At 38.7% G+C, this 27,101-nt stretch overlaps 1 protein-coding gene across 1 annotated transcript; it reads left to right on the top strand.

Moving 5' to 3' along the window:
• The first annotated feature begins 3,520 nt into the window (after positions 1-3,520).
• LOC131434110 (uncharacterized) lies at positions 3,521-23,906 on the top strand. The gene is made up of 13 exons (XM_058600754.1): positions 3,521-3,656; positions 3,729-3,934; positions 4,063-4,290; positions 4,350-4,611; positions 4,675-5,647; positions 19,524-19,779; positions 19,835-20,014; positions 20,080-20,587; positions 20,650-20,978; positions 21,042-21,466; positions 21,528-22,397; positions 22,457-22,706; positions 22,769-23,906. The coding sequence occupies exons 2-13, from the start codon at positions 3,752-3,754 to the stop codon at positions 23,774-23,776; spliced, it is 5,472 nt and encodes a 1,823-aa protein (XP_058456737.1). The 5' UTR covers positions 3,521-3,656; positions 3,729-3,751; the 3' UTR covers positions 23,777-23,906.
• Positions 23,907-27,101: the final 3,195 nt, after the last annotated feature.

Below are 27,101 nucleotides of genomic sequence, written 5' to 3'. Positions count from 1 at the left end.
TATTTGATAACTTGTAAATTACACCAACATACCCGAAAACATCACATAGTAGCTCAGCAAAGGAATTCAGAGCTATGTTTTGCTACGATGTTTACATGCATAAATCCTGACGCCATGATGATAAAATTCTAAACACATTCAAAAAATGGTTTATGTCTGAATAATACATGTTTTCCGGTCAAAGAATTGCTTGCTTTGCTTCAATTCGTCGATTCACAGAAACGACTGATAAGTATTATGAATCAAGAAAAAGCCCTTCCTAATCCATCTAATGGTGTGATAATGCTTTTTTTGGTATTCACTAAGATAGCTTCATTCGGATTGATTCCTAAAAGCGCATTCCAACGTTTACGTCACATATCCCACAACATTCTTGAAACCAAAAGTATTAGCAATTAAACATTTTAACTTAATCATTGGCCACTTTCTGCGATTGTGAGTGCGGATCCAAGAAGTATATGCAATTTGTTCAATAGTAGCTTACAGATGGGCCTAAGATTAAGGAAATCGGTTTCTTCATTCTCCAAAAATATAAGGTGAATAAAAATTTGGGTATTGTCGGTTCTACCACTAACACCGTTGAATCTCTTTGCAAGGGGTGGTGAAGCCGATTGGTGATTAATTTGTGTACTTTTGTTAGTTATTATTGAACTAACACTATCAATTTTCATAGGGAAAATTTAAAAAAATAATTGAGATAATGAAAATAATTAACCTGATAATTAATTCTTTTGTTTCTATTCACTATTTTTAAACAAACTGTGCATAGAAAAATGTGTTTTTCAAAGTCGATGTACTATATTTTCTTAATTTTTCTACATTCGATAAAAACAAAAAAATACTTACACTTTTTTCTCATATAAATGATTATAGTGTAAAAATTTTTCTTGATAGTTCCCACGATTCCGCCTGACAGCACGAGTACTTGTCAAAAGAAAACTTTGTTTTGGTCTTTCTAGGAGTGCAATGATTTTTTCTCATATTGTTAATACAAGGAAGTAACAGTTCATTGAATAGAAATAGTAAAGTTAACTCGTACGTAAACTAGATAAACTTACAAATCAAAACACCCTGTGGTTCCGAAATCGGAAGTCGGATCCGTGTTAAAATCAGGAATTTCGTATGAAATCGTAAGCCGGAAGACATTTAAATCCAAGTTTGTGAAAATGGATTTAGTCATCTTGGAGAAAAGTGTGTATGACCCTCTTTGCAGCTTTGACCACAGTTTCCGAGATTTTCGAAACCGAATTCCGAGGAATGGTATTGCCGTTGTTTGTTCGTATAACCAGTAATAAATATGGCCTACAAATTAGAACAGCTTTTAGTCTAATTAATAAGAATTTTCCCTCTTATTTTTCGCCGCTTAAAGTGAAGACATACAATTTTTTAACACTTTGTTAATTCCAAAACTAGACGTCGGAATTGGTATGGAATATAAGATCATAAGATCTTATATTTAAACCTAAATCGGTCAAACCATTTATGAGAAAAGTGAGTGAGTTCTATTTCGAAGTACATGCACACTATTTCCGGTGCTTTTGGAATTGGAAATTGGGAACCAGAACAGTTGAAATCAGTTTGTTTCTCCATCCACTAACAATGACAACCAATTGGAATAGTTTGGAGCACAGTTTATAATTTTTTCATGTTATCTGCTTCGCCGCTTTGAGAGACAGTATAAACACAGACTAACAGACAGGACACTCAAAAAAGATTCTTCAATCATTTTAACGGTCATTTCGAATATTCCTTTATTTGGGACAGTACTCACATGTGTCATGATGGCGCCACGTTACCCTATCAAAAACATCCCGTCTGTCATCTAGACTGTGTTTATTTTTTTCATTTACCACTAGAGTTGCCATTCATACAGAATTACCTGTAATGTATTGATTCGTATACGTCCATGCGAATTTCATGCAGGATACAGATTTAATACATATTGCCAAAACTATATACATAATTGTGCCTACTTCTTATCCTCCAACGCAATACAAAATCGAACCCGTTTTGTTACAATATTTACTTGCTTCTGGTCTGCCGCCACTTAATTTCGGGTGAAAACTACCAACACAATAAAAAATAGTCTAGATGAAAAACGTTGAGTCAAATAAATGGTTGCCTTTTAACATCGCGAAAAAGTTAAATATATTATCAACGTAATCCAATAATTTATTGTGACGATTCATTTTCAAATATTTTGATGAAATCAGGCATCCCTGCAAGCAGCTGATCGGTGTTGACAAACGAGGGGAAACCAACTAGTAAAAAAACTTTTACATAACACAAGGGGTGCACAGATAGTAAATAGTTCGCGCAGTACAATATAGGTGGAACTAGTGCATCACGAAAAATTATTTTTATAAGAATTTACTCATACTGTCATGTCTGTTAGTCTGTGCTATTAGTAAAGACATCATATTAACAAGATATCCAGCTCTCACATTTCCCGAACAAATCATTGGCAACAACATTTTTTGCGAGCAGGCGCCCTCAAGCGAGTCCGCATCGAATCTCGTACACAGAAGTAGGGGAGAGAAATGTCAAATTCGTGCGCGCCAAAATAGCAGCAGTGCGCACCCATACAATTGACATGATATTGTGCATGCAGATAAAAATCGGAAGCGACGTCTCTCTCGCCTGATTATGTTTCTCCAGCGAAGTTCACTGTGCCCCAATGGTATGTAGACCGCCATGCGATATATTAATCATTCATAATTGTACGAAAATTCACTCCCTTGTAACGTTCAGTGTCAAACCCATTGATTCCCAAACATACATTATCAACTTTAAGCGCATACAGAAAGTAATATTCCATCGTTATGTGCTTCGATAGTGGAGGCAAGACAATGTATTCATTTAAGTTGAAGCACGTGGTTCATAAACAAGACAACAAAATATGTATAAAGTAACATGATTCTATCAGTTGATGTATAGGAAATGGCAGTTCAACTGACGTCGCTCGGCAACGTCGCTGCGCTGGACTGTCCAGCGAATTGCAGATTAGTGCTGCAGCGACAATATGTTGAATGTGACACCGTGCGATGACGTTGCCGAACTGAAGATTGATTTCGCTCCAAGCTGACAGGGTCTGCTATTAGTGATAGTCAGAGATGTCAGGTCTGCAGATTTGTCTATAAATCTGCAGATTTGGGGTATAGTGCTGCAGACATTTTTTGTTGTGCAGACTTTTGTAGACTTTTGAAATTCTCGCAGACTTTCGTCTATATTTACAGACGTTAGAAATTTCCGCGACCTTTTTTTTTGCTCGTCAAGTCAGTTTTGCGTGTCATACTTTATAGAGAAATAGCTGCCAGCGTCTTGTTCTCTATAAAGTATACTTGCTGACAGCAGATTTTTTTTTCAGATTTACAGACCCTGTCTGCATATATTTGAAGTTTTTACCTGGCATCTCTGGTGATAGTAGCATGGTTCCTGCTTGTATTCGAGCCCCTCGTCATCATACTCGCAATTTCCCATCATTTTTCTATTTATCTTGGTATGGTGCTTGAAACTTGGAGACAAAAGCAAGTGCAAAAACCGCGATCACGTTTTGCACACACCAACTCAAGCTTTGGACCAAACATAGCGGTGTTTTGTTGATAATATTACGAAAGTTGGTGACATATTAATAATCAGTTTTAGAACCAGAACAGGTATGTGAGCTGTATTAAATTGGGTTAAATTTTCATCAACGCTTTGTAATGGGTTGTTCATTATTTTGCAAGGTCATCTCATTTTACCCATAACAATGGAGGATGCCACCATCCGGATTACACATTATATAAATCCGCACATGTTTTGGTACAAACCGGTGTCGGCTTACGTGCACAATCTGGAGGAGAAACGATTCCAGCTAGCAATAGATGAGTACTGCGAGGAAAACTTCCGGCAAGCAAGCGCCGACCGGGACTATGATGCATTTCATGGCGAGGTGAGTATTTTGCGCAATTTAAGCTTTCCCGAGCTACCCATACAGTAACAAAAATCGTACACACAAGAAGTTCATGACATTAACATCGCGATATTCCAAAATCTTAGTTTTCATTCTTTGCATTTTAGACGGTTGCTGTTTTGGACTTCGACCGTAACAAATGGTGCCGATGCGTTGTAGATGAAGTCTTCGAAGGTAAAGACGGCGAAAAACAGTACAATTTATGGGCAATTGACGACGGAGTACCGATTCAATCTTCATCCCGTTTTGTCAATTTGTTGCCACAAAAGTTTTCTTCCGATATGTCTAGTAAAGTTAAACGGGGAGCGATTAAAAATGTTTTACCATCGGAATGTGTGAGTATGCAAATTTGGACGAATAATTAAACATTGAACTAACAATCTGTGCAATTTAGATCTATGACAGCCGTTCGGACAAACTGATCTCCAAGATAACTCCTCGTTGGGACAACAATGCCTCCGGTGTACTTCAATCCATACTGTCGAATAGTAGTACTATATATTTTCGGAACGTAACAAAACACCAGGTTCACAATGTTATGGTTAACTTTGGGGATCTGGAAATTGTTACACGCAAAGACAATATTTTTAACGCCGGCCAAGTGCTCAAGGAAATTCGTCAGGCTACCGAAGTGGAACCTAGAGATTTTATTACCAGTAAGTGTGGTTGGTTGGAGGAATGTCGGAATATTTTTAGTAACGGTTTTGTTTTTAATTTAGGACTTTCCGAAATCCAAACAATGAGTGTAAGCCGTAGTCGTACAAATGGTGGAATTGAACAGAAAAATAGCCACGGAAAAGTGCACAGCGCTAGCCCAATGAAGCCTCGACACGAAGTCAACGGGTTCCACCGGATTTCAAATGGGACAGGCGATGATGGTCATCATTCGCGCGAACTAGAGTTAAATGGTGTGGACGAAGAAGATTTTGACGAAAGCGCTAGCATGATAAGACCAAACCATATGCGAGAAAGTATGCGAACGCTACCGTCCGTGGAGGCAATTCCTGAGATCTCGCATTCCGAGGATGAGTTGTATCCAAATTCGTCGCCATACGTAAAAAATGCGCTGAACATAAAACACGAGAAGAAACTTTTACAGCAAGTAGTTCGACCCTTTAATCCTATCACGATTGCGAATCTTAAAATCAATCAAACCACCGATAATGGCAAAGCAAAAAGTTCATCGTCCAGCAATTCTCTTGATAGACGTTCGTACGATCGAGCGGATGCGGACGATATTTCAGAAAAACCAAAGTCAACGGTTTCGTTCTTAGCCAAGCTGGAGATGCGCAAGAAGCAACGGGCGGCACAGAAAGCTATTGTCGAAGAGGAACCAGCAAAGAAAACGTCACCACCGCCATCCTCCAGTAGATATACTAACTTCAATATCATCCCAGCCGGATTCAGTATGGCCAACATTGGATTCGACAGCGGAAGAGTGGTGGCAGGCGATTCATCCGATTCTTCCGAACGCAAATCCAAACACACGTCGCTCCGCTTCAAACCGAGACATACCAATCTGCAGCCGAACAACCGAAGTCGCCATTCGTCGTCGGATGAGCAGAGCCACTCGAAAGCTGGTCTCAACGGGGAAAAGTACAGCAACGGGCACGATTCCGGTGTCGAAAATGGTCGGGTGTACGTGACGAAAAATACGAGCCGCTTCGATCAGCTGATCGAGGAGGAATCATGGTAAGCGACTATTTCGGTGCGATCATGAGACGAGCACTGCTCTGGCCAAGATTTAATTGTTTGATTTTTTTAAATTTGCTACGCACGAATCAACACTATTCCTGAGTTTCTTACTGGTGAACCACCAGTATTGTAAAGCTTGTTTTAAAAGTTACTTTTCGGAAGCAGCTTGAAGATAAACGAAACGAAACAACTTGACGAATTGTTGGTATATAATATCTGCTGTACTCACCGTCTACAGTTGGTTTAACACGCAGAAAACACGGGCCTTAACTATCGAACCAACAAGAATGTTTTTTGTCACACAACGGAAGAACGCTTGAACTCAAAGCGTCGTTTGCTTATGCTCAACCGATCCTTTTTTTCTGCGTGTGTTCTACCAACCGATTTGATACGAATTCAACCGATCGAATTTATTTCAAGCTTAAAACTACATAATGATTGGTTGTCTATAAAACCCCACAAATCGGTTGTATCTAACCAGGATAATATTGTTTCAAACTGGAACTTTGGTTGGTTCAAACTAGGGCATGACTATTTTGAACTAAATATCAATCCTGGATTTCGTTGTCGCACTGCTAATATTGAAGAGAACTTTGTTTATATTACCTGATTTTTTTTTATTTTATCCGTATGAATACTAAAAACTTTAGGGCTTTGGAATGGTAATCATGAACAAAAATGTAGAACGAGTTGAAATCTAGAAGACAACTAAACTAAAACAAAACTGAAGTTTAATTTTGTTAGTCCTTCTTTCTAATGTTTAGATTATATCCGACAGTAGCGCATTTGTTTTGTTATTCTAAAAATTCGTTAACCTACCTACAATCATTCGTAGAAAAGAAACGGTATTGCAGTTTTCTATCCAAATGCTTATAAAACTGATGCACTAGCCCTCGGTTTCTTAATAACTCCTAGGCAGTGTGCTTTATTAAATAAAATAAAATTTTTGCACTGAGAACGACTAAATATATGTCGAGAAACGCATCTGTATTGTACCGTATGTCATACTTAGTGAAAGTGTGATGACATGACAGTGACGTAGTAGAAATAAACCGTAACTATAAAGTGTAATTGTAAGTCAAATTCTTCTGATTGCTCATTAGTGACAATCACTACCAAACTATTGAGCCAAAAAAGCCTGGGAGTTGCATCGAATAGTTGTCAATAGGAATCCAGCTTGCCGAGTTCTTACTTTGCCTTTGCGTAGTGTATATCTTCTACTTGACCAATGTCGCGATCTTGCCTTCATCGATGAACACATGGAGAAATTTTGGTTGTAGGACATTAAAAAAGTCCCGTTATAAAATGGCAAAGAACATCCTATGGATTCTATACTGAATCACTACGTGCAGATTAATCAGTTTTACTGGAAAACCGACAAGCGTTGCCATGTTTACTATTTAAAAAAAAGTACAACGAAAATTGAAGATTTAATCCTAAGTCGTTCTAGAAACATGTGAACAAAAGCCATACAGAGGAAAAAGTCTCAGTAATAATTCTTAAAAGAAATTTGAAGAGCGTACTGATTCGCGTACGGTTTAAATCTGGCACTTGTTCTTCTCGTGTTCCTTCAAACGAAACCTTGTTCTCGTAACAAATAACACTCGTTGAGCTCAAGGTTCCTGAATCTCATAATTCAATAAATATCACTCAAATTGTCGTGGGTTCGAACGGACGGCGATTGCTGGAATGAAGGTTTGAACCTCTTCTGGTTTTGACGGCATACCGGCAGTCATCTTTAAATAAAAAAACTGTTTTAATCCACATAGTGGTGTGATGATGCCTTGCTCATATCAATTATACTATCATATATAATACTGTGGTATTCTTCAAAATAATTTTCTTCGATTCTTAAAAGAATAACCGAAATCGGTTTGTTTGACCGTCTACTGATAAAAACTATCAATTGGAAAAGATTTGAGGTCGATTTAGAAAATTTTTTAAGGTTTTTTTTCCCCATTTTCCGTGATGGTATACAATTTTTAACCCACTTTACCCTATATTTCCGGATCCGGAAGTCGGATCCGCATGAAATTCAGGAATTACGTATGGGACCACAGGACCTTTCATTTTAACCTAAGTTTGTGAAAATCGGTCGCGCCATCTATGAGAAAAGTTAGAACACATATTTTCTTTTTTATTTTTTGAACATTTTACCTTATAACTCCCGAACCGGACATCGGATCCAAATAATAATCAGGAATTTTTTATGGGACCTCAAGTCCTTTCATTTGAATCTAAGTTTGTGAAAATCGGTTCAGCCATCTCCGAGAAAAGTTAGTGCAATAAAACGTTACATACACACATACGCACACACACACACACACACACACACACACACACACAGACATTTTGCGTACTCGACGAACTGAGTCGGTTTTCACAGTGATTGCATAACCTTTCTATACGAGCGAGGCAAAAAGATGAACAATGTACAAAAAGTATTACAAACAACGAGGAACAAGAATTACAATACTAGCAAATAAAATACGAAAGTATGATGGAATTTAATTAGAAAATTAAACCCAAACACTATCTAAGACACCAAATGGAGTATTGGTAAGAACAAAAACACCACTGCATACAACTAACTTTTACTTTTAAGGAAACGAAATAACATGTCAGTAAAAGTACGGAGTGGGAATAAAACACTTTATTAACGAATCCGGAGTAACGGATATTAACTAACTATTACGAACACTCGGCGCGGTATATGGGCGAATTTTAAAAAAGAATCCATGAGAGTAAGGAATTTTTCAGTTTCTTTGACGTAAGGAGTGTATCGAAAAAAAGCTATCCACAAATTTTTCTTTCAAATTATGATAAAAAACGATATTTTATTGAAACTAAAAATTAATCCTTTATTGTATGAGGTTAAACTTGAGCATAATGAAAACCGGAAGAAATTTAAGTTATTCCTTCACGATTTTTCGAACCATTGATCGAACGCTTTTCATAAAGTTCCGGACAAGTGTTGTATGCATTTTTTTGACGTCCAATTTTTTTTGAACTCCTGCATGTTCCCAGCTACCTTACCAGTCTTCTTGAAGACCCTCTTCACAACTGCCCAGTAACGTTCGATGGGTCGAAAATGAGGGTAATTTGGTGGATTGATATTTTTCTCAACGAATGTTATACCCTTTTCCGTAAGCCAATTGAGAGTGGTTTTGGCATAGTGAGTCGACGCGAAATCCGACCAAAACAGTGGAGTTGTACTATGCTTCTAATATAAAGGCAGCAATTTCTTCTGGAGACACTCAGATCGATAGATTTCTGCATTTATAGTTCCGGTAGTGTGGTTGACTTCAAACCACAGGAACATATTGCTTGCCATACTAGTATCTTTCGACCAAATTTCTCCACTTGAATTGACCTGTCCCCATCGCTTACATCCTCCCCAACGATGACAGTAAAGTATTGTTGGACCTGGAAGGGTTTTTGAGTCCTCCTTTACATAAAGCTCATCGTCTATCAAAACGCATGCATCCTGACACTGCAAAAGACGCAAATACAATTTCCGGGCTCTTGTTGCTGCTCGCTTCTTCTGTTCTACACTTTGTTGCGAGATTTTATGCTTCTTGTAGGTCTTCAGGTGATTTCGCCTCTTGATACGCTGGATCATTCCGACACTCGTTCCTGCTTTTTTGGCCAAATCACGTATTGACATTGATTTGTTCTTCATGATTAGACATACCACTTTCTGGTCCAGTTTCGTTTTGGAAGAACCGGGTTTTCTGCCTCTTCCTGGTAGCTCATCCATAGAATAGTGTTCCCCAAACTTATTAATGATGGTTTTAACACTGGCATGATGAATTCCAAACCGCTTCGCCAATTTTCGCATAGTAATACCCTTTTCACTTAGCCATGTGTCCAGAACCTTATTTTCACTTCATTTTCAATACGCGACATTTCCAAAACGCAGAATTTCTACCGCACAAACAAGTAAACAAACGAAAGCTGACAGCCAAACGCACAGCATGCTGTGATCTGAGCATAATAAACCATCACAAATACATGCGTACAACACAAATGTATGTGGATAGCTTATTTTCGATACACTCCTTAAACGTCTATGAATACATTCTCGAAAGGTTTCTCGTAAACTCTTCGAGTGATCGGAATTTTGAATGGTTTTCTTTCATACTTGGAAAATTTACAATCTTCACAGTTTTTTATGAAGGATTAAATTTTTCCAAGCATTCCAGGAAAGTATACTAATTAGCGAGTTTCCTCGTAGGTTAGCTTGTTATTTCGATGGTTGAAGTTATGGCATCTCTTGATGAAGTCCTGTTGGTCCTGAAATGAAACAAGATCCGGTAGTTTAATATTTGAGAATTGTATTTTTATTCTTTTAAAATGAGATCGAATTATGTCTTCACACATGTTTGCAATTCCAGGTTCGGCGAAGATTCCATTAGATTTTGTTGGGTCGAGACATTTTTTAAGTAGGTCTGTCAGGTCGTCTTTCGTGTAGTCATGTCTGTGAAATATATGTCTAAAGTGATTGGGAAATATCATACAATTTAAGTACGGACTTTTAGAAGGGCTATGAGATTTGCGTATAATGATTTGAACTGGATACTTGTTAATAATTTCTGAATGATACACAGGCTCATTTTCGAACAATTCGTTACACAATTCCTCGTTTAAGTTCAATTCTGATGAAGGAATTCTAGAAAGACCGTCGGCAACGACGTTTTGTTTCCCTTTCTAATAAATTATTTTGAAATCAAATTGTTCCCAGTAGAGTCTCTGTCTGGTAACTCTTCCTGTGGAGTCGGTCAATTTCAACTCCTTCGTAAGAGGTAGCTGAATATTTTTCCTCGGCTTTTGATAATGTGCGGGAGAGAAAGGCGATTGGCCTTTCTTTTCCATCGACAGCTTGGGCTAGAACGGCACCGGCTGCCACATTTGAGGCATCGGTCGTTAAAATAAATGGTAAGTCGAAATCAGGGTATGCTAGAAGGAGATCGGAAGACATGATCTCTTTCAATTTTTCAAATGCCTCTTCGAAGTCGGGCGTTATCCCGAATGATTTTGGATTTCCTCTTAATTTTGAAGTGAGAGGTTTGGCTACATGGGCAAACCGTGGTATAAATCGTCTATAGTAGCTTATAGTACCTAAGAATGATTTTAGTTCTTTTGGGTTTTTGGGAAGAGGTCAATTCTTCACAGCCTCTAGTTTTCGTGGATTGGGTTTAACTTCTTCGGTTGTTACAACGTGACCGAGGAATTCCACCTCTTTTCTTAAAAATTCGGACTAGTCGCATTGGATTTTTAAGTTCGCGTCTTGAAGGGTTTGTAGAACTTTTGAAATGTCTTGTAGTTGCTGTTCTAATGAAGATGAGAAGATGATTATATCATCCATATAAACAAAGCATCTTATACCGAGATGTTTTCTCAGTACAGAGTCCATTAACCTTTGAAAAGTTGCGGGCGCATTTTTCAGCCCAAACGGCATACGAATTAATTCATATTTCCCGTTGTCCACGTTGAAAGCGGTCTTAGGGATATCGTCTGGTTCCATCTCAATCTGGTGGAAGCCACTGGCAAGGTCTAGCACTGTGAAATATTGTGCTTTTCCAAGCCGATCTAAAATCTTGCTGATCTCCGGGATCGGATATCTATCAGCGGGTTTCCTAGACAGAAAAATCGTCGCTTTATTGTCGCGGGCTTCATATAAGCCGGGGTTTATAGTAACCTGATAGCTAAGATTAACCTTCTGCTCGATCAAAAATGAACCGTTCGATGTGGTTGAGATCTAAAAAAAAATTTTCTTTACATTCGTGAAAATTGAAATTGGATGGGTAATATTTAGAGAAATGGTATTTCTTATGGCCAATTTGTACAAAGTGATTGGATGTCTCTATAACTGCCTTCATTTTTGCTAGGTTTTCGTAATCTAAGAGACCGTCAAAAAATTTGTGGAGCTGAAATACGTGGTACGGCAATTTCTCTTCAAATGAATCGTGAAAAAGATTTATACTTACTACGCTGTCTAGCACGAATCTACCGTTCTTATTAGTTACTATTGCAGGGTTGGTGTTTTTTTCGCTTTATCCACGTGTTCGGGATTAATGTATGATTTGTTGACTCCCGTTTCGACCAGATAGTTTCAGCGTTTTGATTTAATAGAACGGGCTGATACACGTCTTCTATACTTTTGAGGTTAGAACTTCGGATTATGCTTGCCAGCGGTTCTTGGATATTATCTACATACTTAGTCACGATAATCTTTTCGAGATGCTCTGTGGTGGAAATAGGAATAAGTAATAAATTTGATTTTATTCTCGACTCTAGTTCTTTAATATCATTGGAGAATTTTTGATGGGACCGCTCACCCCCTTCTTTGCCGTGGTGATTTAAATTCGTGGCGATATCGCGCTTGTCGCCATAGTGCTCCATCAACACTTTTTTTATTTCTGGAAACGTATTTGGATTTCCGTTGGTGCTAAGGGTGATTCGAGCTTCACCCTTTAACTTTGTTTTTAATTGCTTGAATATAATATGCATTCATGGTGTCTGGGCTACCATTTCTGCCTTTGATCGCGAATGTTTCATAAATTTGATCAACTTTGGGATCCGGCACGTGGTATACACTAGTGCTATTGGTCACCAATTTTGTAAGCTCGGCCACTTGTTGGCGGAGCTGCTCTAACTCTGTTGTTTGCCGAGTTTCTACCATTTTAAACTGTGAATGCTATAAAATATATATAAAGTACTTACAATATGAAAACTGGTGTTAGCATCCGTGGTAATGAGTAGGTCGTGTTTCCGTGGTGGATCTTTTTACAGTTGTGTCCTAATCGGTGTCGCTGCTTTTGTAGATAATCAACCGTTGCTTAGCGTGACCGGTTAGTTCTTCTAAAAAATGATCACTTGCACAATCTTGAATCTTATATCTTTAATATTGCTGTATATTTGCCTGTATACTTCGCAACGTGGCGGTTAAAATAACGTATTTTCAGAATTATCTTCAATTGTAATTCCAAATGATCCATGTTTTGTAGCACATGTTAAAGTCCAAGTATCGTAGTCAATATTACAATGGTATTTGGTGAAAAAATCTCTACCTAAAATATCGTCTGTTGGAATAGGAAATTTCTCATTTACTGTTTGGAACGTGTGTATTGAAGATATATCATTATCAATTAACAGCTCTGTAGTCAAGAACCTTTAGTTTCTGTTGTAATATTGTTGATGCCTGAGGTCACGCATTTGTCGGTTATTGTGATTAATTGATTTTGATTTAATTTTTTTGGTTTCAAGATAGATATTTCTGCTCCCGTATCTATTAAGAATGAGCAAGTATATACGGGCATTTTTATTTTTAAATTGATAAAATTTGTAAGTTTTGTTTGAAAATTGAAAATGTATCTTTTCAGTAATTCCTTGCTTGTGTTAAATGTATTTCTTGTTGCTGTTGTTGTGTGGGATGTTGGTGGTTGGCTGCACTCCCAACATGCTGAGCATGTTGATTCTGGCTCTGTTGTTGCTGTTGAGGGTCCTGCCAGTTTTCCGATTTATTGTAATAAATTCGATTGTAATTACGGATGTTTCTACCTAGTCAGTTATTTATTTCTCGGTTTCCTTGGTGTCCCCTGAACCATTGTTCATAGTTATGATTGAAGGAGTGGCGATATTGTCCCCTATAACTATTGTGTTGACCTCTCGTAAAGTTATATTGTTTTCCTCCTAATGATGTGCCTTGGAAATTATGTCTGGCTCTATTGTGTCTTTGGCTATTGTTTTTATTTGAAAAATACATTACACTAGCTCCAGTCTCGTGCTGATTTTCGTGTATTTTTCCAATGGCTGTGGTTAAATTTTCAAATTGCCCTGCCTTTAACAAGAGTCTCGTTTCAAAATCACAAACTCCGTTGAGCAAGGCCTTAATTCCAGCTTTGGCAGCTAATTTAACAGCGGCATCTACTGGGATGTTTTCTGCTAAATAACATTTTTGATGGTCGAGAGTTAATTTCTCCACCTTGTCGATAAAAATTTGAACATCACCAGTTTGTTTTACAGCATTTAATTTTGCTTGAATAACTTCTGGCTGTTGCTGATTTTTACATTTTTCGTTTAATCTTTGTATTATTATTTCTAGACATTCGGGATTCTCACCGACAGCTACTCGTGCCTTGCTTGATAATTTTGGAATGATAACATTAATCGCTGCGTTGCGATTGTCATAACTTATTAATGGCGTAAGGGCTTTAATAGTTGCTATCGTTGTTTCTAATTTATCGTCACTTCCATCGTAATCCGGAATTAACGGTGAGGCGGTTTTGATGATTTCCTACACCGACACCATGTTGGGTTTGCTCATTTTTTTCTCAGCTAACAATTCTGTTTCGTCTAAAATTTTCAGTGCAAGTTTGATTCTAACTTGTAGAGCTTCATAATTTTCTACTTCTTTAGCCCAATCTCGTAAACTAATGCGTATTTATAATGTTTTTTTTTGTAAAATAGATTTTATGAATTGAATAGCTTTGTTCAATGATTCCTTTTTCTCTAAAACGCCTTGTAAGGCCTGTTTTTGCTTTTTTGTATATTTTGTGTTTCAAGTATTATATAAGCCTCTGTTTCTCGTATAGTGCGCATGCTATATAATAATTGTGCATTAAAAAAATGGAATTTACAGTTATTTCTTAAGCATCTAGTTGCTAAAATTCACAGTTATATAAACCATAAAACTCAACGCAATGCTGTTCATCAATTCGCAGCTCCCTTAATAGAAATAACAAAGTAGTTTACCTCCAATCTTTTGTCTTTTTGCTCGTTGTTAACACCAATCTTCCGGGTCTTCCATGCGGTAATAATCGCTGTCTCCAATTGACCAGATCCTTGTACTTCACATTTGCTATCTTCGTTACCGCTTCTATTGTTCATATTTTTTACAACGTCACTATTGCACTTGCGTCCAGAAATTGAATTTCTGCTGCTTCATCTCCGCTATTATCTTTAATGTGTTTTTACGGTTTTGTTTATTGTTGTGACTTTAATGCACTCTTGTGGCTCGTTTTGCTTGCCAGCCATGTGCAGCGTCGGCAAAACGCAGCGATCGTTTACTTGGTTCGATCATGATAAGTGCATCTATTTAGAGTTGGTCTGTACTTAGTATGGATAATTAATTTGGTTCTCATGGGATATCTAATTATTTATTTATTTATTTACAATCAACAGACACAATTTGGTCCTAATGATAATTGCCTAATAATATTCAGAAAATTTGTACGTATTCTGCTTCGTGACACATTAAAATCATTAAAGCTCTGTAAACCAATAATAGAACCGTTTGCGCCATAGTTGGTGCGTAGTATAGGAAGTCGAAGAAAAGCACTGTTGCGGAGAGCTCTGGGTCGCACATTAATATTAACTTCGTTGAGCAAAACGGGACAGTCGATCCTACCGTGGAATATATCTGCTATTATCAAAGCGCGTGATAATTCTCGTTGCACTTGTAATGTGTCGAGACCGATTAATAACCCGCGACTTTCATAACTAGGCAGTTGATGAGGATCGGTCCACGGCAATCGGCAAAGACCGAAGCGAACAAATCTACGCTGTATTCCCTCAATTCTATGAGCACCGTTCAGGTAGCATGGGTTCCAAACTGCCGAGCAATATTCGAGAGTTGAACGAACAAGCGTGCAGTAAAGCGATTTTAGACAGTGTATGTCTGTAACGTGCTTAGCCATTCTCATTAAGAATCCTAAGCTACGAGAAGCTTTAGCTACAATGTAACTGATGTGATGCTTGAATGTAAGTTGTTCATCCAGATGGACGCCAAGATCCTTAACTCTAGTCGATCTTTCAATCAAGGATCCATCCAGAAAGTATTCGACATGCAATGCCATTTTTCTCCTCGTGAACGTAATGACCGAGCACTTGTCTGGATTTACAATCATACGAGTAACTTTACACCAATCTGCGAAGATTAACAATTGCCGCTGGAGAAATGTTGCGTCTTCTAAGTTGCGGATGATGTGATAGATCTTGACATCAGCAAACGATAAGCGAGGACCTTCCAAGGCAAAATTGACATCATTGAAGTACAGTAAAAATATTAACGATCCTAGATGACTTCCCTGTGGTATTCCGGATGATGCGAGGAACTCTCCGGAAGTATGATCGTCAATTTTAACTGCTAAACGACGATTCCTAAGATACGACTGCAACCAACGAAGAATGTTCGAACTGAATCCAGGTCTGTCCAATCCAAGCGGAGGAAAGATCTGTATAGATAACGTCCGTTTGTAAACCGTTAGACATTGCATCAATCACATAAGACAAAATCGATAGTAAGTTTGTGGTTGTTGAGCGGTTAGTCATGAAACCGTGTTGAATATCGACGATATATTGCTTGCAGTGATTGAAAATTGGTGTCAGTATAACCTTTTCGAACAGCTTTGGTATAGCGCTGAGGGAAGTGATACCGCGGTAGTTGTTTATATCCTTTTTATCGCCTTTCTTGTGGACTGGGAACAGTCTTTCCATAAATTCCATAAATTGGGGAAAACTTCTGTAGCGAGAGACATTCGAAATAATTTGCAGAGGGGAGCGATTACTCCACGCGAGCACTTTTTAAGAATAACTGCCGGTATTCCGTCAGGGCCTAGAGAATTTGAGGCTTCCTTTCCTACAATTGCCGTCCGTGTTGAGTCTTCGTCAATATTGATGCAGTTCAATGAGTTATTAGACAGGGAAACATTACATTACAGCAATTTACTGCTGAGTCAAGTTTTCATTTGAAAAAACCCTAGAAAACTTTTCCGCAAACATCTGGCAGACTTCCTGTGTGCAAGAACCAGTACGATCTCCAAAGCTCATTGACGAGAGTAACCCGAATTCTTTCCTCTGCTCATTCACATGTTTTCAGAAATACTTTGGATTTGATTTCAGTTTTCGTTGTACGTTGTTTAAGTAGTTGGCATGGCAGCGCTTAACGGTTTTCTTGTACAACTGATTTATCCGCACGTAGTGATTACGCAGGGAAAATCCTCCATGTTTAGAGTACCGCTTTAGAGCGGCTCTTTAGGTCGTTTTCAAATGTCTCACTTCCGCAGTCAGCCATGGTGGATGCCGGGTCTGCCGTCTCGATCGTTTCGGTAAATAGTAGTCGATTGCGTAGCTCATAAAATTAGAGAACGTCTGCACAGCAGCATTGACATCATCGTTGTCGAGAACTTCATCCCAGTCGATTTGTGTCAAGAAGTCGGTCATATTGGTGTAGTCGGTTCTACTAAAATTATAGCAAATGATGTCCGTTGGAATGCAGGCGTTCTGTAAGCGATTCGAATCGAGCACGATATGTAATGGAGGATGATGACGAACAGAATTCACCAGAGGGAACGGTGAAGCACTAATCTTTGGTGCAACATCTTCTCTACTTGAAAGGAAAAGTTCCAACATCCGGTTATTTTCATTAACGACAGGATTCGACTGTCGAAGAAGGTTGAGGTTGTAGCCGTCGAGCATGGTTGTAATGCCAATGTGGAAAGTGGAGAGCGCCGGATCAGGAAAGAAGAAGCCACCGGAACTTGTCTGCCATTTTATGCTGGAAAAGTTGATGTCTCCCACAACCAAGACTTCATCTACGGGTAGTACATGAGTGGAAGAAATTTCTTGCAACGACTGTATGTGTGCATCAATTAGCGGTAGATCGCGGCATCGGTCCGGAGGGAGATACATCACACAATGGTAGAGGGAAAAATTGACCAGTTTCAAACGCACCCGAACCATATTACACGGTTGACCGGAATTATGAGTGCCTTTCAGAATACCGTACAATCCGTCGAGTCCACCACTCAGCAGAAGCTACCCTCAAACAATATGTGATGGCAGCAAGAGGACATAATGATATGAAGTTACTTTCTGCCTATAAGTAAAAAAATAGCTTTGAGTGTTTCTAATGTTTTAAAAATATGTACGCCGGTACCTCAAACCATTCGATGAAGCCCTCAAATTTTTTTTTCGGTTGGGTCATAAAAATAACTGAAAATTTTGAACTGTTTGACAACTAGTTTTCACGACACTAAGTACTAACAGAAGTTCGATGATTGGAAGACAATTTTACTAAACAGATAGTATGATTTTTACCGTACTCGGTGACTGTTCTGATTTGGTGTATGAATTGCAATATTATTTACAGAATTTGGTAATGAAAACATCCGTTTCGAAAACTGATTGTCCTGTAAAAATTTGCATAATTTTCGTAAAATGAAATTCATGAACCGAAACATCGATTATTTCTAAGTTTTTCTAGTTCATGTTTCAGAATCTGTATCGTCCATTATGCAAAAATTTGGATCGATTTCTTCAGTTTCACCATCCACTTCACTACTTGCATTAATTTCTTGAATGTTAAGGTTATTTTCACTCAATGTTAGACGGTTCTGAGTGGATCCTACTTCCATTGGCTCACTTTTGTAAATAGTTTTTCGACGAAGAAAAATGGATTTATTTTGAGAATCCAAACCGCAAAAAATAACATGGCTAACGCCAGGATAACGATTGACATCGAGTGCAAGATCTAGTCGAACTTCTTAAACATAAGCGTGTTAATTTTGGTCAAAGAAACAATTTCTACGCTTGGTTAGGAACTCCTACTACACCCGTCATACTCACCAGATCTGGTTCCTTCTGATTATCCCTTTTTCCATCGATGGCATACTGATTGGTTAAGTAACAACACTTCCAATCCCTCGAGCATCTTTAAAAATGGCTCGACGAATGGATGTCGTCGAAAGGTGAAGTTTTCTTTCGAGCTGATATCTATCAATTGTTCTGGAGAAGTATACTTTGAAAGAAAAATTAATTTTTAATAAAAAAAAAAACGACAAACATTATTGAATTTGTTTTCAAACTTGGAGAATCGTTCTACCAATTAAACTACTCTAGATATGATGAAACAACTATGAAAGTAACCACGCGAACTCTAAAATGACGTCCTCATGACCAATGAGATCACATGTTTTAGAGAGCGATATTATCATCGATTGAAAGTATCATATTATCATGCTTTTGGAAGTTCCAGAAGGTAAAAAAATTTTGAAAATTTATTAGCTACCAAGTTACAATTTTTCAATACCAAGTTTCAAAATTTAAAGTTACTCATAAAGTCATAACTGGTACATTCGGTAAGACGCGTATCCTCGGAACTTTGAATCCTTAAATAGCTCGTTATAACTATGACACTCCCGAACTTATTATTGTGTTGATTTTGTGTTCGTAATAATTACTTATTTCGACAAGAATCCGCACAAGATTGCTACTAATCAATTAATTGAATTAAAAACAACCGAATTTATCAATGTTTCGTCTCTCAAACATCGTACATTAACAGAGCAGTGCTAATATCATCGCATTTTTACCTTTCGGTTGAGTAGTTAAACTTTTATTTATGAGAATAAAATGTGTACTAAGTCGCAATAGTAGAAATTTATGTAGGTTTTGTTTTACTGGTATTGAATCGATTCCAAACAGTAAATATTTTAGTATTGAAAAAATCTATTTCCATAAATATGTGAAACATTTATGAAGCAAAGCACAACAGTGCTGAATCGATTTGTGATAAGTAACCTACAAGTAATTGAATAAAATTCATAAACCAAAAACACGGGTTTTAGTTTCGGAACAGTATCCCAAAAAATCCAGACCACCAGAAAAAATCTAGAACAAAATCCTAAATTCCGAAGCAGATTGGAATAACAATCACACCCGCAATGCGAAATGGTTCCTCACCATTTCTGGGAAGTACTCGACCACTGGGGCGAGTGAGTAATCTGGCGGCTACTCCGCGTTGCAAGTTAGTCTCATTTGAGTTGTATCCCCACTGCAACCAATGCTTTATCTGTTCTTTTCATTGCAGTATCCGTTCGAGATTGTGCCATCAGCGTTTGCTGGTTCACGGTAAACGAGTTCCGAAACCAATTGAGCGACTGGAAAATGCAAACTTCTGTCCGGAGGTTCACCGTGAGCTCAACATGTTTAACTTCAACTCGATCCATCGTATTCAAACCTACGCGTGGCCACAAATTCTGAGGGGCAATTCGTTCTTCTGTGTGAACGCAGCCTTGACGGGGAAGACGTTTGCGTTCCTTCCGGCCATTTGTTCGTCGGTTAAGGTGATCTATCTCTTTTGAACTAGTGCTCAGTTAATTCATGTCATTTTAATTCTAGAAAATGCAAGATGAAGTACTAGTGCCCAAAGGAGCCGGACCGATGGCTATAATCATCTGCAAGTCGTCCAGAGAAGTTCAACGAGTGGCAAGCTATTGCAAGAAAATGGTTAACTTTTCAATGAATAAGTCGATGTCGGTAGTTGAAGCGTCTGGAGCTAGGGACATAACGAAAGCTTGCGTAAGTTGGAACATCGATGGATTTTATATTAAAAAATCATTTATGTTACATTTGGTTTCGTTTAGAATCTTTTACTGAATGGTTGTGCAATTTTGGTAGCGACCGCACCTGGATATCGGCGTGTGTTTGAGAACATGCCAAACGCATTCGTCAAGGAGCGAATCCAATCAGTCGTTATCGATAACATCGATAGCATAATTGAACGGTTCGGTAGCGAGCTTCAGTTACTGTGTAAAAATTGTGACAAATCTGAACTTCAAATGGTTGTAACTGCTACCTACTGGAATCCGTTGTTCTTTGGGTTTTTGAAAAAGTACAAAAATATGATTATTTGCATTGGAGCGTATTTGGAGGCTGCCATCTATGGGAAATCAGAACTGGTGCTGAAGTTACAGACACACGAGAAGAAACTTTCCGAAATCGTCAACTTTGTGAATATACACAATTACCGGACTGAGCGGACGTTGATTGTGTGCAGTCAGGCGTCAGAAGTTTACGAAGTAGTCGAACATCTGAAAACACAATCTATTACGCATATGTTCTGTAACGATCAGACAGTGCTTTCGAAAATGGGTAAATGGACTTCACTTCTACTGAAACAAACCTCTATCTTAATTGTGTTCTTTATCTGACAGACGGTTTCAAAGAGTGGGACAATCAATTACCTGGAGAAATGCATGTTTTGGTTTGTTACGATGCGGTTTTACCGGACATGGAAATATGCAAAGCCCAACATATTATCCATTTTTCGTTGCCCAAATCCTGGACAATGTTCACACGTCGTTTCGCCTGTTCGTTTGGCTACTATAAAGATCCTTTGCGGGAAGATACAACAATGCGACATAAGCCAGCGTCTTCGTTGATGTTGCTCGACGAGAACAACAACGATCAGTTGCCGAAGCTGGTGGAATTCCTGCGTATACACAATCAAGAAGTAGCGGAACCGATTGTGAAACTAACCAACGTAAGTATTGCGGAGTCTGTAAAAGGATAGGATATAGTAACATATCAAATTGTCTCTTTGCAGAACATTCGCATTCAGCAGGAGGAAGAGAAACTTTCACTGGGCAATCCGGTGGACTTTTGCTCTCAGGTGCTCGATTTCGGTAAATGTCGAAGCACGGGATGTATGAAGCGGCACGTATTTACCACCAGGGATCTGTCGTTGGGCATCCTGCCGTCCAGTGGAATCGTAAAGCTGAAGATCTACAATATGTTTTCACCGACCCACTACACGGCACGAGTGCTGGAACATCGAGACTATGGGGCAAAAGGTTGGACCACTGTGAACGATGCCCAGGAGTTTTTCGCTCTGGACATCGAAATACAGCAACACTACGCAAACGAAGAACGGCACTATAGCCACGGTGATGTGCATTATAACGACTGGTGTGCAATTTATGACGAATTCCGGTACTGGCGATGCCGTATTATGAGCATTGAACCTAAAAAGTTAGTTGATTATTTTGATTTTTATTTTTTTGCAAATAGTTGACTGTTGTTTCTTTTGTAGGGAGAATGCTACAAGTCAAAAGCTTAAGGTCAAACTGCTGGATGTAGGCCGAACGCTTGATTGCAGATCCTCGGAGTTGCTACATCTACCGAAAGAGTTCTGTCGCCTACCGGAGCAAGCGATCGACATCCGAATAGTGGGTGTTGTGCCGCATGATTTTGAAACAGAATGGGATAAGAGAGTCACGGTTACTATCCGGGAGTGGATTGATAAATACACCACGAATGACAAATTTCATGTAGAAGGCAAGATAGTACTGGCAATACGCGACACGATTTGGGTGGATACGATTAGACTGGTTGAGCATTTGAGTGGCATAAATACCGACATCAACGAGATTCACGTTAAATCGCAGATAGTCGGTAAAAATTTTGGTGTCACAGATAAAGAACCATTAGAGCTGTTAACTAAGATGGTGAAGGATTGTGAAGCGTATAGGAAAAGGGCTAATAATAGTGTAGTGATGGAAGAACCAACCGTTGAGGAGGAGATAGCGGACAATTGTGATTCAGATGCAGCTTTGAATACCAATCAGTTTTTTCCCAAGGATATGAAACTCGAGGAAATAGATAAACCATCGCAATCACCTATACTACTAAAGCCCATGGAGTTCAGCGGTACTGATTCGGACGATGATAGCACATCGGAAGTTGCAAAGACAAAAAATAATGAAAACCAAAATAATGACGCAGCTGTAACATTGAATGAACTGCAAAATCAGTTGGTTGATTTGCAGATAGCTCACAATACAGAGAAACGGAATCGAAAGTTCAATGAAGTGTACGATGAAATCGAGCCAGATGTGACACACGAGGTGTTTATTTCGCAGTATTATGCACCGGACGATTTCTACGTTTGTAGAGTGGAAAGGTAAGTAGTTGATTGTTGAACGTGTTACATGTCTTTAATCATACTTCTAATCCACGCAGGTTCTCTTTCATCTCGACGTTTGTTGGTAATTTTACTGAAGTTGAAACAACTTTAGTTCCTCTTGAACAGGCGCAAGTCGGAGATTACTGTTTAGTGTTATACGACAACGCCTACCAACGTGCAAAGGTGACACATATAGAATCTCGAGACATTCGGGTGTTTTTCCTTGATTTAGGTGGATATGACACATACTCTGCAATAGATTTGTTTGAGCTTCCCGATGAGATTCTCAAAGCGTCATCATTTTGTGTAAGTATTTTATTATCGCAGTTGTAGTGCTTTGTTGTGTAAAAAACAGATTTATTTTCTAGGCCATTCAAGGGACGATGGGTTGTCTACAACCGCGAGAGGAGGAGGAAACGTGGAGTCCTGAAATAGGTGACAAAATCTACGATCAAGTATTAGCCAATTATCGGTCATTCAATGCTAAAGTGCTGCAAAAGATTGAAAAACCCCACGTAGATCCGCTAGTCAACTGTAAGTTGTATCGAATTCTGCTGTTCGATCCGCAACACGAACTTGAATCGTGGATATTTGATGAAATTGTCGAGCTAAAACTGGCACGCTACATAGAAGACGAAAGACCTTATGCGATTGACATCAACTTTGGTGAAGACGATTTCCGTCAATTCCTAGATCCGAATTATAAAGCTCCGAATAAACAATCCGACGATGACTTTGAAGCTCGAATAGAGGAAGTCACCGAGGCAACAACTGAAACGTTGCCACAAAGTCAAAACAAAACACCTCCTAAGAAGGCATCAACCAAACTGACTTTGCTGAAACAGCGCCTTCAGAAAAAGAAACCGGACAGTCCAACCACATATCCTCGGCTGAAGTGTGATTATCGAAGTCCCAAAACCATTTGGCGACAAGATGACTATCTTGTTGTTATTCGAATAGCCGCTCCGGAAAATGTCGTGTACGACCTAGCCGTTGACTCGGATTCTCTGGAAGTGTGTTATGTGCACGAAGACGAAAAATTCCTTCTTTCGATTGTGTTTTTCGGTGCTGTGATACCTGAGCTTACCATCCACGAAGTACGGGGATTATCGATTGTGGTACGAGTAGTGAAGCTGGTTCCAACCCTGCAGTGGCCGTCTGTAATGCGACATGGCGACAAAGTTCCGTGGCTACAGCAATGCATCGAGGTATCCAACTCGGATGAAACTGACGCTACGGATAGCATGCAGCGGACATTCCCAACCGTGCCCAATTTGAATGACATATCGGGCAGTTCAAGTGACGAACCGGACTTTGGTGACCAGTTCGACCGATTCGATCCAATTGAAGACGATTATTTTATGAGGGATGACTAAGACAAGTTTTTCGTTTATTGTTTTAATGGTTGTTTTTGTACACGCACCGACCATTCGATACTGAGTATCGTATAAGCTTCCAAAGCTGGATTACACATTGAATTAAATTTAAGAATACGACAGAATTTAATTATATTTGTTTATTAAATAAACCGAAAGAACATCAAAATCACATGTAACTGCTGGTCTGATAACACTCTTGGATAGATACTATTTACTTACAGTCAACAGACACAATGTGGTTCAAATATTAGTTGTTGCTTTTTCTCTGCTTCGTGAAATAAAAACGATCGTTAAGGGTCCTTCAAAAAAAGTCATTGAAATACAGTAGAAACATTAAAGGTCATTTATGGCTTCCCTGTGGAACTCCGGATTGATGTAAGGAACTCCTTGAAAATTCAATGACCAATGTGGTAACTTGACGACGATTTTTGAGGTGTGATTATAATTATTCATTCGAGCCGAATCCCAGTCAGCATATACCACGGTGTTTGATTTTATCCTGGGAGTTGTAAGGATTCTTTCCAGAAATTGAGGAATGTTTCTGTAGTGAGTGAACCATCGTCATTGAGCTTGGACGACCACCCCTGGTTGCTACTCCATTACTTTAGGATTAGCTGAAATTGAACAGAGAATTCCTAGATAATCAGACCTGGGACTGGCAAATCATCCTTCAATGTACATCTTCGGGTAACCCTAGAGTTCTTTGATCAGTACCGATGCCGGCCGTATAAACTACTGCGCACTCCACAAGTGTCACGGGAAAAGGATATTTGTTAGTAAAAAATTCAGTAATGGTAGTATTCGCGTGCGACTCAGTATGTTCCGGTTTCAAGATGCTCGGATGCACCCCTAAACTCACAAAGCTCCCGAGTGAACGTTTTCACAATATCCGAAGTCCCGGGAAGTATTGATTCATAGGAAAATTCGAAATACTATTGCGTCACGAATAAAAACATCCCCATTTTTCCTAATGGAATTACCTGCTACAAAATAAACGAGTGAATAGGATTTAGAGGAAATAGTTGATTTATTGTACTTACCCAAGCAACCAGAAGCTCCACAATTACCGAAAACATCTACTTTCTTGCTGCTTAAAAGTACACGCGGAACTTTTGGCAACTTGAAAGTACAGAACAAGGTCCGTGTGAACTTTTCCGCTGCATACAAGTCCGCCATCTAACTTTTTTTTGAACTAGCTGTTATTAGGTTTTGCAAGATGACGACACAAATGAACTTCCGATGAATCAAGTTCATCTTTGACAGTTGCCGTGTACTTGTTTTGTTTTGCGACTGCAAGTTAAAAATTGAAAAACGACGAAAATGTGCCTGTTGAAAACGGAATCCACAGTGAAAATAAATAAAAAGATGTATGCGTTTCCAGCATCAAGGAGCGATATTTGTATAAATCTGTTGAGTGTGAGGCGACTTGCAATTTTTACATTCCAATGATGAACTTCTGATGAACTTTTAAACTGTAAACAAGTACACGTCGACTGTCAAAAAAAGTTCATTCTGTTCACTTTGTGAGGTTATGGCATGTTCGTGCAAAACCTAATTAGGTTTTTTATCGTGACGACACAAATGAACAAGTATTCATTCTTGACAGTTCAGCGGTACTGTTTACAAACAAGCTTAAACAAAAATCGAAGAGCACATCTAAAACAATCATCTTTACGCTTTGCAACTAGTCACTTTTATTTAATAAATATCAAAAACGAACCGTATTCAATCGTGAACAAATGTTTTAAAACTTTATTTAGGCGATACGGACCGTAAATGGTCTGATCCAATTTGTCAATAAGCAAACAAAAGAAATTTCTGTTTACAAACAGTACTGCTGGACTGTCAAAAAGTGTTCATCTGATTGAGGTTAGCAGTGTCGGTAAAAAACCTAATTTCGACATTGGTAACCTTAATGTCACTTCTGATTTGACAGGAACTTAGTTTTGTCCTTCTGCTGAACGAAAATGGTTGTGTATACGCTTGAGGAACGAGTGAAAATAGTGCTTGAACGCGTGAAAATAGAGCTTGCAATCAGCTTGAAGAAGACGCCGATTTTTTGCCAAAAAATCATCTCGGATGAGGCACATTTTCATCTTGGCGGTTATGTTAAAAATATAAGCAAAATTGGGCCATTTTTCTTCGAAAATGAGGCAGGAGCCGCCGCCACGGTCAATGACGAGCGCTACCGCGCCAAGATTAGCGATTGGTTCTTTCCGTTACTTGAAGAGGAATACTTGGACACTATTTGGTTCCAACAAGACGGCGCTCCGTGCCACTCAGCCAACGCTACGATCGATCTTTAGCGCAGTCTTCGAAAATCGAATTATCAGTCGAAATTTGGATGTCGTTTGGCCGCCTCGAAGCTGTGATTTGACGCCGTTAGACTATTATCTTTGGGGGGCTGTCAAAGATAAGTGTTATGTGGACGAGCCAGAGACAATTCAAGCCTTGAACAACATTCGTGCAGCCATAGCTGGAATAAAGCTGCATACATTCGAAAATGTACTAAAAAACAAAACTGGACCGACTGTATGGCGTACTGCAATGCCAACCGAGGTAGCCATTTGAATGAAATTATATTCCACAATTAACCGGAGGGATTGTACTTTAATATGAAAAAATAAATTTTGAAATCGGATGAACCGTTTGTGTTTTATTGCATGTTTTAAAAAAAGTTACATGGCGCACCCTGCAATTGTCGCTTTTTCCGACATGGAAGCAGGAACCCAGTGGATCTATTTTTGGTAAGGTTTTTTCCGCCGGATTCCACACCGCATCTAGGCTGGTACTGTCTGGAGAATGATAATATGTACTACCAATCTCCTTGTAGACTCCAGCCCCTCTGTAGCGAGTGAACCATCGTCATTATTGATAGTCATATGAATTATTAGAATCGGAAACGTTAAACACTGTGATATCTACCTAACTTCGGAGCTTTGTCCAATAGCCTATTTTTAGGTAAAGAGGCTCATAAGTAGTTTCCGCAATTTACATGCAGAAATATACTGAAAGGTTATTCCCATTCATTAGAAGGTTATGTTTATTAAGCTTTAATTCTAGCTTATTAAACGAATCTCTCGGTGTTGGCAGATTTTGATTTTTGCGTTTCATAACAAAGGAAAGAGCGAATGAAAGAAAGGATTTGAAACAACTCGAAATTGATTAAAAAGTAGTTAATTTATTGATATTTCTGAGCATGTGATGTTATATTTTAATGCAAACAAATTTTGATGATTACAATGTGAAGACTTCGAATTGTTGCGTTAAATCACGGCCTTAAAGTTGAGATTTGCAGCTAGGTTAGATTTAACTTTATTAA

Source organism: Malaya genurostris, chromosome 3 (assembly GCF_030247185.1).
Source record: "Malaya genurostris strain Urasoe2022 chromosome 3, Malgen_1.1, whole genome shotgun sequence".
Classification (NCBI taxonomy): Eukaryota; Metazoa; Arthropoda; class Insecta; order Diptera; family Culicidae; genus Malaya; species Malaya genurostris.
This window is presented reverse-complemented; position numbering and strand designations above follow the sequence as displayed.

Coding starts and splice junctions, on each gene's coding strand:
- LOC131434110 (XM_058600754.1), top strand. CDS start 3,752: ATGGAGGATGCCACCATCCGGATTACACATTATATAAATCCGCACATG. Junction 4,612..4,674: donor ACCTAGAGATTTTATTACCA/GTAAGTGTGGTT, acceptor TTTTTAATTTAG/GACTTTCCGAAATCCAAACA. Junction 19,780..19,834: donor CCATTTGTTCGTCGGTTAAG/GTGATCTATCTC, acceptor TTTTAATTCTAG/AAAATGCAAGATGAAGTACT.